Genomic DNA, 21,079 nt, shown 5'->3' on the forward strand with positions numbered 1-21,079 from the left:
TCTAATTACTTTTTGGAGACAGAGAGAGAGAGAGAGAGAGAGAGAGAGAGAGAGAGAGAGAGAGAGAGAGAGAGAGAAATTATGAGATTATTGTGGGGTATACTTAACATGCATGTACATGAATGGGTGTTCACGCACATGGATGTCCACATAAATGGAGGCTGGAGGTTGAAACTGATGCTTTCTTTCATCACTGCCCACCTTATTTTTTTTTAAGAAGGGAATTCTTAGTAAACCTGTAGCTCATCTATTTGGTTACCATTTAGCTCACTGAGCAGAGAGATCCAGGGATCTGCGAGTTGCATGGTTTCATGTCCCCAGTGCTGGGAATACAGGAATACCTTGCCATCCCAACTCAGATCCTCCCGCTTGTGTGGCAAGCACTCTACCAACTGAGCATGTCCCCAGCCTTACATTTTTCAGCTTTCCTTAAACTGACTTTTGCAGTTTATGTCGAAAATAATGGTTTTCATTACAATATTCTCATTTATGTGCATCAATGTTTCTGGTTCATATTTGTTCCCACTTTCCACCCCCATTCTCCCCCTTCTCTCTCTTTCTCTCCCTCTTGTTCTTCTTCCTCCCATGTATTCCTCCTTCATATTCATAGGTATAAATAAATCTAAATCTAAATCCTGCATATGAAAGAAAATACATCATTATTATCTGTCTTTCATCTGGTCACTACCCTCTTGTGTGCCCACTCTCTTTCAATGAGAGGAAGCATCTGACATTTGTACTTTTGAACACTGTCTCACTTTTAATCGGAATTCTTGAGGATGCATCTGAGATAACATATTAGACTAATTTCACTTTGAAAAGGAACAGAGACACAGAGAGGGGAAATTAGACCAAGTGTATGCATCAGCTCTGCTAACTCCCCTGTGCCTTGCTGCCCTGTCCTTTCTTCTCTTCTGGGATCTCACAATCTTTGAAAGAAATGGAGAAAGTTAACCTATCAACTAACCTTAAATAGATCCTGTGGGAACCAGTGAGAACTTCAGGTGAATGTTGTATCTTGAATCACAGGCCCCTAATCATAATAATAATAAATAATATGAATATCAGAAGAGGTGTGGTTGGACATTTCAGGCTTCCAAAGTTAAGATATTCTGAGGAGCATTTTGTTCATAAGAGTATATGTGGCTACATACATACATACATACATGCACATATATGTACATAGCCAAATCTGTCTTTGGAAATTTAAATAATAAGGAAATAAAGAAACATGAGATGGATTCCATCTAGATAAAGGAAGTAAGCCGGGTGTTGTGGCACATGCTTTTAATCCCAGCACTCGGGAGGCAGAGGCAGTCGGATTTCTGAGTTCAAGGCCAGCCTGGTCTACAAAGTGAGTTCCAGGACAGCCAGGGCTATTCAGAGAAACCCTGTCTCAAAAAAACCAAAAAAAATAAATAATAAATAATAAATAAAGGAAAGGAAGTAAAATACCTGATATGCAATATCTTTTGTGACAGTAATAGACTCTAGTCAAAAGAAAGAAAAAGATTTTAAAAATAAATAAATAAATAAGTCCAAGTAAGGTAGAGACACTTTCAGGCTGTTACTAGCCAAAGACAGACTCTTTGCTCTTTCCTTATAAAAAGATGTTTTTATCATGAATCAAGGTACTTATCATTACTTTCCTCTACAGCCATGTTCTTCCCTCCTTTTAGGACCAACCCCTTACATACACCTCAGGAAATCCTCCCGCTCTCAGCATTTCAAAGATTAAAAAGTATTCTCCTTATGTTGCTCCTGAGTTTGGCCTTCTGTCATACTCAATACCAGCACCAGCTTCCTCACACAGGATCAAAGAGGATGAAAAGCCCCTGTGTGCCCACTGAGCACTTCAAACTGGCAGGGGCTAGACAGTGTTCCACAGCACTTGAAAGTCCATCTCTCACTGCAGATAATGCATAGCTCTGAGCCTCCTCTAGCCTGTGTGAGAAGGGATAGAAAACAATTATGTAAGAAACAATGGAAACCTCTTCCACATCAGCGTACATCTGCAGAGCTGCAGTGGACCTCACCCATCCCTTCTGATATTCTTACGACTAATCACACTAGAGCTACAACCCCTCCCTACTTAGGTTCCTGGCCACATCTCGACAGTTGAAATGAGGGTTCAAAAGTGATGATGGTGGGAAACAGAAATAATAGCAAAGGAAGAAAAACTGCCATTGTTTTCAGTATTCCATTGTGTCTTTAATGAAAACCTTGCTTTCTCAAATCTTGTCCGTAATAGGCTGAGTGAGAACCTGTGAGCCCAATCTCCTGTTCTGCTACATAATTTAAGGAATATCAGCGTATGGCTATTTATTTTCTCTCTTGACAATTAGCCTGTTCACAAAGGCATTCTTGTCCTGTGGATGCTGATGAATCAGATCCAGCTCAGGGATATTTGGCTCATCCCGCACGGTTGGGATGTCGGATTTAGAGGATGCTAAACACCCTCTGCATAGACTTCAATGGAAACAAAGACAACCAAGGCTTCTCCTTACAGAGGATGCACTCTGTCTTCTTCCCATGTTAGTCCCCTTCCTTTATGTGGACACTATTCAGTTCTTTATCTTCGCTCAAGCATACTTCTTTGGGGATCCTTCCTTATTTTTCCCAGTTGAGATGAGTATGGTATACGGTCTCCTGAATCCAAGTTGCCATTTAAGAGATTGACCCTACTTTCAATTATAAGTCCATTGTTATATTATTTTATGCACATGAGATAAACGTCTTGAATGTATCTACTTCTCTCCAGTTTTGTCTGGTATCTTGATCCAAATTACTGTCCCCTTTCTCCTGAATTACTAACAAACCAAACCCCTTTTAGATTCTTCAAAATAATGCTGTCTCTTCCTTCCTGTTTTCATTGAGATTTCTCCTTCCTTGTTCTTTTCCTCCCTCCCTCCCTCCCTCCCTCCCTTCCTTCCTTCCTTCCTTCCTGTTTTGCTAACCATGAAATCCTCATATATAATATGTACATGGATCAGCTGTTACATTCATTCATCTTGAAAATCAGACTTTCAAGTCATTACTCCCACCACCACCACCAAATTTCTCACGTCTCATAGTTAATGCTCATAGAGCTATGTCTCACAGACATTAGGTGATTTTATGTGTGTCCTTGTATTCTTTGACCTTTCCACAGGTGTCAACTATGTTGACTTTCTCTACATCTGTTCCAAGACTCATTATTTTGTTGTTGAAGGTGGCAGTTTGGATTTTAGGTTTGACTGGTGTCTTAAGGTTTTCATTCCTGTGAAGAGACCCTTTGACCAAAGCAACTCTTATAAAGCCCAACATTTAATTGGGACTGGCTTACAATTTTAGAGGTTCAGTCCATTATCATTATAGCAGTAAGCATGGCAGTGTGCAGTCAGACATGGTACTGTAGAAGAAGCAGAGAGTTCTACATCTTGTTCCAAATGCAACCAGGAGAATACTGTCTTCCAGGAAGCTAGGAAAGGGTCTCAAAGCCAACCACCAAAGTGACACACTTACTCCAACAAGGACACACCTCCTAATAGTGCCACTCCTTGGGCCAAAGATATTCAGACCATCACAGGTGGTGGGGTTTTTTGGTTGGTTGGTTGGTTGGTTGGTTGGTTGGTTTTGACTTTTGATTTTTGTTTTTGTTTTTGTTTTTTTAGACAGGGTTTCTCTGTATAACCCTAGCTATCCTGGAACTCACTCTGTAGACCCAAAATGTGCCTGCCTCTGCCTCCTGAGTGCTGAAATTAAAGGCACACACCACTAACACCTGGTAAACAAGTCATTTTGTTTAGTGCCTACCTCACTAGCAGTTTTCTTGTTTTTCACAGGTTCTTGTCTTAGACTAAGATCTGCCAAATCACCTCATTCTCTCTGCAGTCTTATGCCAGGGAATTCAACTCACAGTGGCAGCCTTAACAGTTTCCTAACAGATTTAATGAATTTAATCCTTAGCACAGATTTCTTTGCTGAGTTCTATTGATTGATGTTGAGCATAGGTGCCGCAGCAGACAGAGAAGGTCACCAAGATGCTAAGCCTTCATTTTCCGAAGGAGCAGAGGGGTTCAGACTTCTAAGAAAAGACTGACACTCATCTAAGTCACTCCAGTTACTATATTCAAACATTATATAAGGTTAATTGGGGCTTGAAAAGGTTCCAGCTTCTGAAGTTATCTTGCCCTTGCTACCCATGAGAGAAGACGGCCCATAGGAATCTCAGTCCCTTTTGACCATGGGTAGCCATAATCAAAAGTAAGAACTCCAAGCTTGCCAGGAGTGTCTGAGGACCAAGGTTGGTGCAGCTGCATGTTTTCACTTAATACAGAGAACAGATTATCTAGAGACAGCATTTCTTCAAGGTTCAAACAGTCTCACAACAATTTCTCAGCCTCCAGTGATTGACCCAAACATAGCAAATGCTTTGCTGAAATATTTCACTCAAAGCCAGACATAAAGGCTTTACTATGAATTTCACTTAAGTCCAGACATGAAGGTTTTACTATCCATGTTACTTCAGAGTTCTAAACAGGAATACCCAAAGTCCTCTCAGTCTACTTTGCTTGGCTAAGGATACCACAAACTCAATATGAGTAGGAAGAGATCTTGGTTCATCTTTCCCTGCCTGAAATGAACCATCCTTTGATACTTTCTCTTTCAGAAAAGGCCCCAGTATCTTTCTGTATGTAAACCAGACAGTAAGAATTAAACTTGATTCCTAGCATAACTTCCCACAATATTAACACAACTAACACAACACACATACAAATATATTTCATTCTAGTTCACCACACACCCACATACAATTTATCTACATTTCTCTTCTTTCACATCTGGCCCTTGTTTTAAATTAGCATCTCTTTGTACATGAAATCACTATAATAACACCATAGATTATGTACCATAGTCCTCTTCCCTATACCTTTCCAAAATGAGTTTTCTGCAGAAGTCAGAGCCTATCTCGTTTTCAAAATCTAGACCTGCTGTTGCCAGGTGCTTCCTTGCTTAGAAACCATCAAAGATGCACTGCTTGGGAAATAAAGGGGGGCAGCCTTATTAGAGCCCTTAATTCCCATCATGTGCAACTGTAGCTACACTGCATTGTGTGCTTTTTGTCCTTCTGAGCTCAGCCACACTGGCCTCCTCTCAGTTCCAGGAAAGTCACATGCTGTCTCCTTTCAGAATGTTTTCATATGTGATGTTCCCTCTGCTTCCAACCGTCCCCACATCCCATCCCTGCCACACACAGGTCACTGTTCCCAACCTTCCTGGGAACATCAATTTTTTTTCTGATTGCCCACATTCCTTTTAAAATCACTAATATTGTTAGCAACTCTCTATGTATTATTGTGTTTGTCCAACCAACATCTGTCTTTCCCCACCAGGTACAGATTGTGAGACACAGTTTTCTCAGTCAGTCCCAGAGCCTAGCAGGGCCCTCAGAGCATCAAGAATGATCCATAAGGATCTAGAAGACAAGTGACCAAAACTCTCTCCATCTCCAGTTTTTGTTTTAGCTTTCTGAGCTGGACAGCAGTCTTAGTTTGGAAAGCAGTGAAGGGAGTGAGCTGGGAAGGACTTTTCAGATGGAATGTTTCACAACAACTTATTTAAATAGGCCATGATGAATGAGCTAATCCACCAGATAAGAGATATACTGTATCCCTTCACCACACCCTGTCCTCCCGAGTTCAAGCCTAGCAGTCAGAACACTTAAAGACCTCTGCTTTTCTCTCTCTCTTTTCTTCTGTTTCAGCTATTCTGACAAAGTCAAAGGACCTTTGTCCACCAGGACAAAAACAATCTGGATCCGAGTGTATTTGTATGTCCCCAGAAGAAGACTGTAGGTATGAAACACTCTGAAGTGGGTTTGCAAATTAAGGAAACCAATCTGGTGTGGCCAGTTTGATGGAGAAGCTGACGTTGACATACAAACATGCAACATTAATTTTCACATAGCTGAAACTCCTACATTCAGTTGAATTAGTCTCTTCCTATTGGGGAGCAAGCTCTTTTTAATTATTTTATTTTTGAGATTACAACTATGCCATTTCCCACTTCACTTTCTCCCTCCAAACCTTCTCATATTCCCTTCCTGAGAGCAAGGGTTGTTTTTAATTATGTCTTATCCTGACTCCCTACACTCATATTGCATTTGTCTATTTAAGCAGTCCAATTTTTGTGTTAAAAATTATTCTTGTCCATTTAAAACTTTCAAACTAAACTCTGTCAAAACCTTCCCTTCTTACTGACTATAGTTGAAAGTAGGAACTCCAATAAGTTATAATAAAGAAAGTATTTTGAGTATGGAATACACACTCACACACACATACATACACCACACACACATGTCACACACAGCTACACCACACACACACACACAAACATACCTATATCACACACACATACCACACATGCACACAAACACACACCATACATGCACAAATGCCATACAAATATACATGCATACACCACACGCATACCACATATACACACATACTATATAAACATATATATATATATACAACACACGCACACATACCATTCACACCATACACATACACCACCCACAAACATATACCACACATACACACACACATACACATCATACACAAACATATACACACTCATCCCACACACAAACATAACACACCACACACAATACACAGCCCACAAGTGGAAATATCCTTGCTTTGTTTAGTTCTGTTTTCCTGGAAATTCACCTTCTGTTTTATCATGTTAACTTTCTCTGAATAAAATTAGATGTTGCAAGAGGAAGTCAACAGACTACACACCATTGTGAATGTGTCACTTTTAACACTCATTAGCCCCCAGACTCCTCTGTGCAAATATGAACAAACACTTGTAAGCACTGGGTCTCCATCATCTGATGAGCACAGTGGGCCATTTTCTCTTTAAGCCCACCAGCATATATCAGACTCCTTGGACGTTTCCACAAATGATTTCTTCCTTTAGGGGTCCAATCACCAGAAGATTTCTGGAAACTATTCACTGTATCCACACTGTTCTTTTAACAGAGGAACCATCTTTCTGGGTCTGTGCAATACCAAGTCTTAAACATACACACTACCCTCAAGAGTTCATCAGTGCTGTGCTACACCCTCCAGTCCTTCCTCTACCCATCTGTTCCCTTTATACAGAGTAAAGGTGTTGGGGGTAGCTAGCCCACAGCTTATTTCTTCTGAATAGAGAAAGCAGTCTTTTGTTCTAGGGGATAAGCTCTACTTTCTGGAAATAACTTTACACACTGGTGCACTGACTGTTAACTCTGAAGTAGACATTACAGGAAGAGCTCAAATTTAAAGTACTCAAAGAAATTTGTCACCTCCACCTAGAGAAAAACTGATTTTGTGTTACATACATAGCAAAGGATTCATCCTTTTATCTGTGGAAATGAAGCTTGTCAGTCAAGGAATGAATTAAAGCCTCATGCTCCAAATCACAGCACAGACACACTTAAAACATTATATAGCAATATAAATATTGTATGGCATGTGCTGAACCATTGCAGCAATTAATTAGTATTTTGGAGTTGCAAAAAGATCCTGGGCTATGTTGATCAGGATAACCTGAAACTACACTTAATATCGGTAGAAAAGAGAAAGGATGCCATGCTGGTGGGTGTTCGCAAGAAAACAATCTTATGAGTCTAGAAATTTAATTGATACCATTGCCAACAATGAAGAGGGACTTAGTGAGGTGAGAAAATAAAACAGGGCAGTTGGTTGCAGTTAATCAAAGAAAAATATTGTTTATTCAGTTGATCAGACTCCAACTTGAATTGAGTTGCAAGCATTTGCAAGATTAAGATAGAAGTTCAAAAGATGAGTTGCAGAGGCATACCAAATGGAAGTGGGAGGGCGGGTGGAAGGAGAGAAACTGTCAGTGCAAAAACCTGGTGGAGAAAACCTGAGTGGCCAGTGGCCTGTACATGTCATCTGCATGTTCTATATGCCCTCCAACCTAACACTTGCTTCCCATCCTCCGACAGTGGTTATTCAGAAGATCTCTGTATATTTGATGGGGGATCCAGCCAGTATTTCACTTCATCTGCTTGCAAATTTTTGGCTGGAAAATGTTTAAACAACACCCAGTCCCACTTTGTCCATTCTGGTTCCTGCCAAGAAGGCCTACAGTTAGAATGGGGCCTTGAGAGGCTCAAACTTGCAGTGAATAGCACAAAGAGAGTGTCCTGTGGATACAACACCTGCTATGACTGGGAAAACTGTTCAGGTAAGCCATATGCTAGAAATGTTCTCACTCTGTTCTACTCAGATCATATGGCATATTTCCTCTGCATTTATACATCATATAAATATATATGTATATGTATATATATGTATATGTATATGTATATATATATATATATATATATATATAATGACTTTACACAACCTGACTTTAATCAAAATGTGTTTACTTTGTTAAAATTTTCATGATCTAAACAGAAAAAATGGAAGATAACCAACCATAAACTAAAAGTAACTACTTTAATGATTCAGGTAAAATAAGGTAAAATAAATCTTTCCAGTCCTTTCCTATGCCCATGTACTCAGTGTTATCCTTAGATCCCAGTAAGACAGCAGTCTTCAATGTATAAGTCATGACCTTTTCCTGGGTCAAATGACTCTTTCACAGGGGTTGCCTAAGATCCCAGGAAACAGAGATATTTCCATTATAACAGTAGCAAAATTACAGTTATGAAGTAGCAACGGAAATAATTTGGGGGTTGGAGATCACCACACTGTGTGGAACTTTATGAAAGGGTCACAGCATTAGGAAGATTGAGAACCACTGCAGAGCAGTAAGAGGAACACTGTTCTGCTCAGCAGCTTCAAGTAGTACCTTCCATAGCCCAGTTGAAGAATCTTCATGAGAATTATCTGATTTTTCCCTGTTTGTTCATACTCAATTGATCCAAGAGCGCTACTTAGGTCAGATTGGGGTTCAATGTAATGCCAAATGCTAAAATATTTTCCTTAAATTGCTTTAATTCCTCTATCAGTGACTGGCACTTTTGAGGACTGGCAGTACTACTCAATCAGACATTCTGAGCCCAAGTTCAGGGTCCCACTGGACTCAAGTACTAGTTTTCAACTATGGAACAATCTTTATTTTCTACTGTTTCTCTTCCAATCTGTGAGGTTAACCAGATGTCCACAGAAACATGTGACCCATGTGTACAATGTCATTTGTCATCCAAAGGTAAATTCTCATACTCGGGGCACAGCTTAGGGAGTAAATAATTCCTATTGGCCAGAAAGGACTATTTGATAAAATTGCTTGTAATTGAAATATCCATATTGTACTCATATTCTCATTTGGGCCACTATAAAGACAATCAACTTCACTAAAAAAATTGTTCCTGGTAATCTACACATCTCAGGTATTGCCCTACATACAATAAACATACATAAAAGATAAAATGGAAACATATTTTATATAATGTTTTACAAATTGATATGTTCATTTAATATAGCATGACATAAATATAACTTTTTCATGTTCTGATATTATTATCACATAAAGTTAAATATCTATAAAATCTGTGTGAAAATATTAAATATAAATTATTTATCCAATATTTAATTAGGTTCACTTCTCCCTGATACATTTGTATTATGAGCAATGTTATGACAGATAAATATATCACAAAGGGTTCTGTTAATCTAAAATTATTTCTTTAACATGTTTTAGAAAATGGAACTTAAAAGTAAATAATATTTAATGATGTTTTCTTTCTTTATATATTGATAATTCCTTACAGTATTCTTATATCATATTCTCCCCTTCCCCAATCTCCATCCAGATCCTCTCCATAAATACTATTTTTAAAGTATAAAATGTTAACTGATACTATGCATTAGTCTACTTTTCAGAAGTGTTTTTGTGACAATATGTTCAACTTTATCATATATGCTACTCACCCACTGACTTTGCCAAGACTAGTCATTGTCACTCCTTTAGAACCTATCAATCATCCTTAAGATGCAGCATCACAACTCCATCCTCCCTAAGTGGAGTGCTGTTCGCATCATGTGTGAACTGAAAGGAAGTAATCTTCACAGCACTGCATCTACACCGGGAAAATGTCTGCCCCTAAAGTGGGCCATTTCATACAATTTACAAAAATGGTTAGAGATTAGGATTTAACAGATCAAATGGGCACCCAGATTCCTCTTGTGACACATTTTCAAGAAGTGTTTCTGAAACTTGGAAATAAAGCACCAGTGGAAACCTGTGTGGTTGTTCCATCTAAAACCACCTCAGGTTTGTAAGTATCCCTTTTCGAGGTCCTGGTCCAAGGTTTTTCATCTCTGAGAGAAGAAGAACCATCTTACCCAAGTCCATACTCGTCCTGACCCATTTAAAACTGAGGACCAAAATCATCATCTTTGGCAAGCCACAAGCTCTTCCCATAATGGAGCAAAGATGTGGCCTCATAGAGCACAGGCCATCTGATGGAGCCCTCATGTAGAACAAAATACCTCAGTCTTCAACCTCCATGCCACAGCTAAACAGGGCAATTCCACACAAGAGACAGAAAGCAGGAGCTTGTCACCCAGCTCTAGTTACTGTGAGATCTCATATAGATAAAATCTCTAGAATCTATATTTTAGCTATTTGGCCAAAAACGTCAACCACCTAGCTCCTCGCTCAGTAGTATTTTGTGGTAGAACAAAACCTATAAGTGTTATCCAGGATCCTTCCTCTATTTACATACAAACATATTTCACTGGGAATTGTAGTACAAAGATATTATTGTCAGAAATAGAGAGAGAGCTCAACATGGGAGCTCAAACCTGAGATCCTAGGACTTGAAAAGTGCATTCAGGAGGATTTGATGAGTTCAAGACCAGCCAGGGCTACACAATGATTTCCAGACCAGGGCTCCCAAGGACTTACTCTGTCTCAAAAATCTGTCCCTGAGCCTTCTGGATGGGTAGGATTATATAAATGTCCTATTTAAGGCTGGGGATTCAAAGTTTCCTATTCTCTGCACTTTCACTAACTATTAGTCTCTACATTGATTGCCCATAGCCAAAGGGAAAAAAAAGATTTTTGAACCAAGGTTGAAAGTAGCATTAATCTATAGGTGTAAACATCAATATGTAAAAGGCACTTTGACAATATGTCCACTTAACAGAACAAAAACAGCAGAGGCAACACACACACACTCACACACACACTCACATCACACTCACACACACACACTCACACACACACACACACACACACACACACACACACAGCTCCTAGAGCCTGTGAGATCCCTGACTATAGGCTTTTAACCAGTCTTAGAGCACCAGATATGTTGTACCTCCTGTGGATGAGGACTCAAATCCAATCAGAAAGTAGCTGATTATGTCTCCACTAGTCTTTAATCTCTCCAAAGTCAGCATCACAGAGAACTATGCTAGAAGTAGAACAATTAAGGAGCACACACCAGTATACTTACAAAGAAAGAGAAATTTAGAAATGTATTTCACACCCAACCCATTCACAGCAAGTTGTGGCCCTAGTAATGTTAAGTTGAATTGAATGCCATCTTGCTTAAACTATGCTGGCGATTACATTCTGCCCTTTGCTACTCTTTCCCTTCTCTATCAAAGATGAATTTAAGAGGGAAAAAAGAATACAAAGTGGAATATCAAAGTAATAAGGCATTCTCTTTTCAAAATTTAGAAAAGAAATGGCTCCCTTAGGGAGCCTATTTTTATGGATATAAAATGTTCTGTCTGAATTACAGAAATACCCACTACCAGCCAACCAACAGGAAGGGGAAATTCATTCAGCAACAAACCATTTAGCATCCCACCTATGGAAGTTTCCGTACAGTCTGGTGAGGGGGTTGAACATAAAGGGCTCTTTGTTCCTTTCAGATTGTTCACCATCCTTAGAGAACTCACATTAGATAGTTCTTGCATGACTCACTTTAATGCAGAGCTGTGGGATAAAAACTGTGAGAACTGAGCTGAATTTTGTAATGGTGAAAGTGTGAGGGCCGAGTGTTAAATGAATCATTGTTAGACGGGATGGGAATGTCCCTTAGGTGTTGAAAATAAACAGGCTTAGTGCACAATGACACAAAAATAGTGGTGACGGAACCATAGCAAATCAGGAAAGAACTGGCTTCTTAAGCAAGGTAGAGCAATCCTTTGGTCTTCTCCAGCTTCATCCTTTCTGACAATGAATGAGATTTTCCCAGAACTCTTACCTTCTCCAGTTGGCTACAGACTAACTAAAGTAGGCACATTCCGAGTTCAACAAGACATTCTGCCTCTGTAAGATAAGGTAGAGAGTAATCCAAGAAGACATCTGATGACAGCCTCTGTCACCTACACACACACATACACAAACAACCAGAGACACAGACACACACACAAAATAAAACAGGAAGGCCATTTCCTGAACACAAGATTTCTGTGAATTATGCAGAGATAAGGTGCATCCAAAAGCAGCCCTCATAGGAGAATCACCCAAATTAACTGCTTCTTAAAACTACAGGCCACAGAATATTACAACCAAGTAATATTCTAGTATAAAATGAGTAAATATTATGTAGGGTTATGTCAACATGCTGAAGTTTGTGGGTCACTTATTAAAATACCTGTCCCTAACATCTTCTGTTTGATCCCTGACAAATGCTGCAGGATAGGTCATGGACTTGTAAGGATTCAATAAAGTATGCAAAATGCATTGTATAATGTACTGTTTCAGTGTTCATGGCTAATAAATAATAACTGTAATGTTAATAAGAAGTGCCCAGAGAAAAGGACCAATCACAGGCCTTGGATAAATGGTGTTAACATTGTGAATGAGAGAGATAGCTCACATCCTGGTTGGATGTGGACCATAAGGCCCAGCAGGGATCACATGGGCCCAGTTCTGGAATCTTAGGAGATTAGGAGAGAGCACTCTACTGCCTCAAATTCTTATCTCACCATGCATCAACTGTTGGGTACTTTGGGACTTCACTCTAGTTCCGGCTTTCTATTAATCGCCATCAAGGAACCGAGTCCTATGGAGAAGGGTTAAGTAAACCGGGATCCAAAGGATTGTCTGTTGTGCCTCACACTGTCTCTTTCCTTGCAGCCCACACTTCCAATTGTGTCTGCCTGTTGCCCCCACAGTGCTCCAAGGATGAAAATCAACTCTACTGTGTAAACATAGGGTCATCGTTGCGTGGGAAAACAGTAAACATCTGTACGCTGGGAGCTGTGAGGTGTGCAAACATAAAGGTGGAAATACTGAACCCTGGGAGGTGCCCAGATTAGCGTGGCTAGTGATAAGTAAATTTACTATTCAAAAACAATGGACAGGAAGTGAGGAAACTGAATGGATGAGAATGCAGTATAATGATACATAGGTTCAGGGATGTCATAATAAAAACCTATTACTTTGTATAACAACCTAAAAAATTGTAAGTCATTATACGTAGAGTAAACTGGCATAGTCATAAATTGCTGGACAAAATTCTCTTGTGTCATTCGTTGTCATACTGTTACTCTTCCACCCACTCTGCCGTTTGATCATCCCCTATCTAATGCCAGCATCTGTTGTCCTGTGTCACATCTCTGAGTCAAAATGCCTTTATCAATTGAGCAAACTGTCTCACATTGCACAAAGTACATAGAGACATCAGAGGGCCTTTAAAACCAGTGAGAAACACTATTCTCACAATTAAAAGTAATAAAAATCCATAGCATTTTTTCAACAGAACAGACAGAAAGCCACAGAGTTCATAATAAATGTCACAAATACCCAACCTTCGTGTATTCATTTAACAAACCACTTCTCAGTTTGCACAGTGTAGCAGGAACTGATCCGGGTCCTAGGAGGTACTGCTGGCAACCACCACAGGGTCACTTTTAAGAATGCCTAGTTTTGAGATGAATCACAACACAGCTGACCCTTATCTTATAGTTGATGTCAAAACCTTAGGGTCTTCCTTCTCCTTCCTCACCCTACACGGGGATGTGTAGAAGCTGCTTCTGTAAGTCTCCAATTCAGGGGGGTAGGGGGCAGACACACACTTCAGGCCACAAGCCACAGCCACCTGGTAGAAATCTTCCTGCATTTGCATATTAAATGCAGCTCTTCCTCCTCTCATTAATCCTAAAACCTTGACAACATCATAAAGATTTTGTAAAATGAAAAAAAAAATGAGAAAAAAAATGAGCAGGAAAGGCCCTGAGAAAACATATTTTCCTAGTGTAATTAGAGTTGAGTGGGCATCTCCCCTAGGATTCACTGGTCCATCCTCTGCCCACACAAGCCACCCACGGACTTCTGGCACTGAGAGTAGAGAAAGCTTGTATGCCTCCTACCCTCAGCCTTCCTGAGACAATTCACGAATAAGATCTGTTAAATAAGACCACATCCCAAAGTAAGAGTCAAGAAGCTTTCTCCAAAGCTGACTTGGCTGCTCTCCCCTACAAAACAGATCTCAGAGAGGAAAAGAACCCCATGGGGGAGAGGAGATGGTCCCACAAGAATCTGCATACAACATTCATAGTGGTAATTTAACCCTTCTTCTGAAAGAAAGGTGAAATTTCAATACCTGTAAGTCATATAAAGTACTCAGAAATTGCTGATTGTTTGTGAGCCTAGAGGCTGCCTGGGGCTGAGAAAAAAAGAAAAACAAACCCAGGCATTCCCCATACTTAAAACATTCCTGGGAACAACTTGACCATAAAGACAAAGAGGAATGTGAAGAAAAACAGGCCAATCTGAACTGAGTCAATAACTCACAGAACTCTGACACCCTGCACGTACATGTAATTTTTCTGCTGATGTTTGAATAAGCCAATAGTGTGTTGCTATGCTGAATTCTCCATGCCTAAGCCCTTTACCCCATAAAAACCCCTAGGTTTCCAGCCTTGGGGTCGAATCCACTGTCTCCTGCATGAGATACATTTCGACCCAGAGCTCTGCCATTAAACTATCTCATGTGTTTACAGCAAGAAAGGATTCTTGTGTTTCTTTGGGTGCTCTCTCTCTCCTGAGACTAGAGTGGGGGTCCCCGAAAGGGGGTCTTACATCTTGGTGCATTGGCCGGGAATTGGGGGCACCCAGAAACCCGAGAATACTCCTTGGAGGTACGTTTGTTTGTGTGAGTCTTGCATGTTGTATGTTGTCTAAGTGTGGCACCACTGAACTTGTGTCTTGGTTTTTCAGTTCTGGGATTGTGGGTTCAAGTCCTGCCTGGGTACCCAGTTCTGGTATTCTGTATTCTGGCAGCTGCCACTGTGGACCGTGAGGGCCACAGACGTTCTAAGGCCCCACAGGCTGCGACTTCTGGAAGACTTTCCAAGGGTGACCCTGGAGGAAGTACCCAGGGTGAGGGACAGTCAGGAAGGACTGACTGTCATCTGGCAAAGTGAGGAAGATAAGGTGTTTTTTTTTTTTCTACCAGAAAGGGAGTGGAAGCAGAGTCTCCCCCCCCCCACCCCACCCCCGCTCCCATCAGAAGTAGCATTTGGCTGGTTGTACTGGTGTCTTCTGTCTCTGTTGCTGTTCTGTTTTTGTTTGTGGTTTTCGTTATGGGACAGACTGTGTCCACCCTTTGTCTTTGACTAAGGACCATAGGATGGCCGTTAGGGCAAGAGGACGGAATCTGTCAGTAATAGTTAAGAAAAAGCCTTGCCTAACTTTCTGTTCCTCGGAATGGCCCGCCTTTGGAGTAGGGACGTTCAACCTTCCCACCATTAGGGCTGTAAAGGCCATTGTTTTTCAGGAAGGACCAGAATCGCAACCATACATCACAGTGTGGGAGAATTGGGCACAGTATCCACCCACGTGGGTTCGCCCACTTCTTCCCCCCTTACACATAGGTACTAAGATCCTAGCAGTCCAAGAGTGTTGAAAAGGAGAAATGGAAACTACAGCCTGAAGGAAACGGCGAGAACAGTACCCTATCAGCAGTAGTCCCCAAAATCTACCCAGAGATAGAGGATCCCCCTGAGTGGCCTGACCCCCCACCACCACCTTATCCTCTGGCCTCCCAACCTATACCCCAACCCTTAGCTCCCCCAGCTCCTCTTTCAGCTGCGAGGACCAGGAGAAGAGGTCCCTCAGCCAGAATGAGAAGTCTGTGGGGAGCCACTTCAGAGGGGCCAGCTGACTCAACTGTAGCACTTCCTCTCAGGGCTGTGGGGCTTCTCTGACCAAACAGAATGGTCTACAACTTCTGCAGTATTGGCCTTTTTCCTCTTCTGATCTCTATAACTGGAAAGTCAATCACCCCCCTTTCTCAGAAAATCCTGCAGGGCTCACAGTACTGATAGACTCTCTGATGTACTCCCACCAGCCTACCTGGGATGATTGCCAGCAGCTCCTGCAGACCCTGTTTACCACCGAGGAGAGGGAGAGAATTCTCCTCAAGGCACGGAAGAAAGTACAGAGATGAGACCGGACAGCCGGTCCAGACCCCGGTCGAGATAGATGAAGGATTCCCCCTGTCCTGGCCCCAGTGGGATTATAACACAGCACAAGGTAGGGAATGGCTGTCCAATTATCATTGGACCCTAATAGCAGGTCACAGAGGTGACACTCGCAGGCCCACCAATTTGGCTAAGGTAAGAGAAGTTATGCAGGGGGCTCCTTTAGTCTTTTTATAAAGACTCATGGAAGGATATAGGAGGTACACCCCATTTGACCCTACATCTGAGGGGCAGTGGGCCTCAGTACTTATGACTTTCATTGGGCAATCAGCTCCTGACATTAGGAGAAAGTTACAGTGGATTGAAGGGTTGCAGGATTATACTATAAGGGATGTGCTTAGAGAGGCTGAGAAAGTGTATCACAAGAGGGGGACAGAAGATGAAAAGCAGGAAAGGGAGAAGAAAGAGAGAAGAGAAGATGAGGATAGGAGAGACAAGAGGCAAGAGAAAGTTTTGACTTGGATACTGGCCGCCACAGTAGAAAAAGGAAGGGGTAGGGCTAGGCAGCCAGGGGACCTGAGAGAAGAAAAACGGCAGGGGCCAAGGAGACCCAGAAGAGATAAACCACACCTAGGAAAAGACCAATGTGCATACTGTAAGGATACGGGCCATTGGGCTCACAAATGCCCTAAGAAGAAGCAGGAAACACAGGTACTGTCCCTTGGAGAGGACGAAGACTAGGGGAGACGGGGCTCGGTCCCCCTCCCTGAGCCTAGGGTAACATTAGAAGTGGAGGGGACCCCTGTTAAGTTCCTGTTTGACACGGGTACGGAATTTTCAGTACTCCAGACGCCATTGGGAAAAATAAAAAAGAAATGAAAGAACACTAGTGATTGGAGCCACAGGGCAGAAGTCATACCCATGGACTACATCCCGGACAGTAGACCTGGCGTGGAATCAAGTAACTCATTCATTCCTGGTCATTCTGGATTGTCCCATGTCCTACTAGGAAGAGACTTGTTAACTAAATTAAAAGCGCAAATAACCTTCGCTCCTCCTGGGCCAGAAGTATCGTGGGGGATGGAAACACCTCAGACCTTAGCACTGTCTTTGCAATTAGGAGAGGAGTACCGGATTTACCAAGACAAATTAAAGCCCCTGGAGGGGCTATGAGACTGGTTTAACCGGTTCCCTCAAACATGGGCCGAGATGGGAGGAATGGGAGTGGCAAAACAAGTTCCCCCAGTGGTAATAGAGCTCAAATAAGGAGCCACTCCCATTGGGGTTCAACAGTACTCCATGAGCAGGGAAGCACGAGGGCATCCGCCCCCACATTACCAGATTGCTTCAGCAGGGAATCATAGTCCCCTGCAAGTCTCCGTGGAACACTCTGCTGCTCCTGGTAAAGAAACCAGGAACCAACGACTACCGCCCTATCCAGGACCTTAGGGAGGTCAATAAGAGAGTACAAGACATCCACCCCACAGTGCCAAATCTTTATAATCTGCTCAGCATGCTACCACCTGAGCGAATCTGGTACACAGTTCTAGATCTTAAAGATGCCTTATTCTGTCTGAGGCTACACCCCAATAGTCAACCCCTGTTCGCCTTTGAATGGCAAGATCCAGAAAGTGGAAAGACTGGACAGCTCACATGGACAAGGCTACCCCAGGGATTCAAAAATTCACCCACTTTGTTTGATGAGGCCTTGCACTGAGACCTTGCCTCTTTTCGAGCCAACAATCCTCAGGTGACCCTTGTACAGTACATTGATGACCTTTTGGTAGCTGCAAGAATCTGTGAAGAGTGCGAACTTGGAACCTAGAACATCCTGGTCGAGTTGGGTATCAAGCCTCGGCTAAAAAGGTGTGGTTATGCCAAACAGAGGTGACCTACTTGGGATACATCCTGAGGAATGGACAACGGTGGCTCACCAACGCCAGAAAACAGTGATGTGAATCCCAACTCCAACCACCACTTGCCAGGTAAGAGAGTTCCTGGGAACAGCAGGATTCTGTAGACTATGGATCCCAGGGTTCGCCACCCTGGCAGCCCCACTGTACCCCCTAACCAAGGAGAAGTGGGAATTTGTTTGGACCCAAGAACATCAGTCGGCTTTTGAGACTCTGAAAAAGGCCTTGCTACAGTCCCTGCCCTAGCACTGCTGGATGTAAATAAGCCGTTCACTTTGTATATCGATGAGACAAATGGGGTAGCCCGCAGAGTCCTCACTCAAACCCTAGGGCCCTGGAAGCGCCCAGTAGCTTATCTATCAAAGAAGCTGGACCCTGTGGCTAGCGGATGGCCTTCATGCCTACGAGCGATAGCAGCTACCGCCATGCTGGTAAAAGATGCTGATAAGCTGACTATGGGCCAGAATGTTACTGTGGTGGCCCCACACTCTCTCGAGAGCATTATCAGGCAACCACCAGACCGCTGGATGACCAACACCTGAATGACTCACTATCAAAGCTTGCTGCTGACTGAGCGAGTAACTTTCACTCCCCCTGCTATCCTTAATCCTGCTGCCTTACTACCCAAAACTAACAAAACTCCCATGCACAACTGCGAGGAGATATTGGCAGAAGAAACTCGAACTCCACCGGACCTCACCGACCAGCCGTGGCCAGGAGCAACAACCTGGTTCAAGGAAGCAGCTTTGTGGTAGAAGGTAAGCGGGGGCTGGGGCAGTGGTAGTAGATGGAAAATCTGTTATATGGTCCAGCAGCCTACCTGAGGAAACCTCAGCTCAAAAAGTGGAGCTCATCATTCTATCCCAGGATTTGAGGCTGGTAGAGGGTAAGACTATCAATATTTACACTGACAGCCAATATGCTTTCTCTACGGCTCACGTCCATGGAGCAATCTATAAGCAGCAGGGTTTATTGACCTCCGCTGGAAAAGGCATTAAGAACAAAGAAGAGACCCTTGGACTGTTGGAGGCTGTTCATCTGCCTCTCAAGATAGCGATCATCCACTGCCTAGGGCATCAAAAAGGAACCGGGCCAGTAGAAAAGGGTAATGGCAGACCAAGTGGCTAAAGAAGCAGTCCAAGGGCCAGTGGCTCTGGTAATTAAAACTGCACCCCAACTTGCTGAAAAAGAGACAGAAAAAAAAGTTCTCACAGAAGAAGAGGGGCTAGAGTACTTAGCTGATATACACTGTCTCACACATTTAGGACCTAAAAAGATGATAAAATTAGTCAGTAGGTCCCCCTATTACATTCCTGGACTACAAAGGACTGCAGAAGACTTGGTGAGAAAATGCCAGACCTGTGCGCTCACCAATGCCAGATCCAGCAGGCTCCAGGGTGGAAGGCATCTGCGAGGAGACAGACCTGGGACCTACTGGGAAACTGATTTCACTGAGGTAAAACCAGCCCGGTATGGGAATAAATATCTGTTAGTCCTTATAGATACCTTCTCTGGGTGAGTTGATGTGTTTCCCACCAAGAAAGAGACAGCCACCATGGTAGCCAAGAAGATACTTGAAGAAATTCTCCCTCATTTCGGGATACCCAAGGTAATCGGGTCAGACAATGGGCCTGCCTTTGTCTCTCAGGTAAGTCAGGGTTTGGCCAGACAATAGGGGACAAATTGGAAATTACATTGTGCATACTGACCCCAGAGTTCAGGACAGGTAGAGAGAATGAACAGAACACTAAAGGAGACCTTGACCAAAATGGCCTTAGAGACCGGCGGGAATGATTGGACAGCCCCTCTCCCTTTTGCTTTATTTAGGGTCCAGAACACTCCCAGAGCTTCTGGTCTAACACTTTTTGAACTAATGTATGGGGTGCCTCCGCCCATTTATGTGACAGTAGAGAGTAAAATTTGCCCAGATGTATCCTTCATCCCCTCTTCTCGCCTCTTAGCCGGGCTCAAGGCTCTTGAAACAGTAAGAAGGGAGGTTTGGGAACAGTTAAAAGAAACCTATGTTGCTGGTGATACCCAGGTGCTGCATCAGTTTGAAGTAGGAGATGCTATACTGGTAAGGAGACATCGCGCAGGGAACCTTGAGCCACGGTGGAAAAGACCCTACCTAGTGTTGTTAACAACACCCACCGCCGTTAAAGTAGAAGGAATCCCCCCCTGGGTTCATGCGTCTCATGTCAAGAAGGCACCCCCGGAGGCTGACCAGAATGAATGGTCCCTGGAAAAGACTGCTAACCCTCTTAAGCTGCGCCTGCTTTGCAGGAGCAATCCCAAAAGACTTTAACCCCCACACTCCTGTTCAGCAAACTTGGGAAGTGCTTAATGAGGAGAGGAGCATTGTGTGGGGGACCACTGCAGTGCACCCCTCGTGGACTTGGTGGCCTGACCTCACACTTGATATTTGTAAGTTAGCAACAGGATCACTTGCCTGGGACCTCCCCAATCATATTGATCTCAATAACCCACCCCCTGGAAAATGGTGTGTCCCGAGTGGGGTAGGGAGCACGTATGGGTACTCAGGGCAGTTCTACTGAGCTAACCTTAGAGCTGCAGAATTCTATGTTTACCCTGGCCAAGGTCAGAGCCGAAGGCTTCAACAGGAGTGTGGACGGGCATCAAGGTTTTTTTGTGGTAAATGGGGATGTGAAACAACAGGACAAGCCTACTGGAACCCCTCCTCTACCTGGGATCTGATCACGGTAAAACAGAGCAGTAACTCTGATGGGCCAAATCAAGGTGAGAGAGACA

At 42.7% G+C, this 21,079-nt stretch overlaps 1 protein-coding gene and 1 long non-coding RNA gene across 2 annotated transcripts in view; one reads left to right on the top strand and one right to left on the bottom strand.

The window, feature by feature from the left end:
* C6 (complement C6) overlaps window positions 1-13,780 on the top strand; it is a 73,941-nt gene extending 60,161 nt beyond the window's left edge. Inside the window, exons 16-18 of the mRNA XM_021183668.2 lie at window positions 5,747-5,837; window positions 8,003-8,244; window positions 13,108-13,780. Coding sequence (XP_021039327.1) covers window positions 5,747-5,837; window positions 8,003-8,244; window positions 13,108-13,289 — 515 coding nt within the window. The 3' untranslated portion in view covers window positions 13,290-13,780. The remainder of the gene's footprint in view (window positions 1-5,746; window positions 5,838-8,002; window positions 8,245-13,107) is intronic.
* LOC110310602 overlaps window positions 1-21,079 on the bottom strand; it is a 274,028-nt gene that overhangs the window by 229,275 nt on the left and 23,674 nt on the right. The window lies entirely within an intron of this gene.

This window comes from Mus caroli, chromosome 15 (genome assembly GCF_900094665.2).
Source record: "Mus caroli chromosome 15, CAROLI_EIJ_v1.1, whole genome shotgun sequence".
Lineage (NCBI taxonomy): Eukaryota > Metazoa > Chordata > Mammalia > Rodentia > Muridae > Mus > Mus caroli.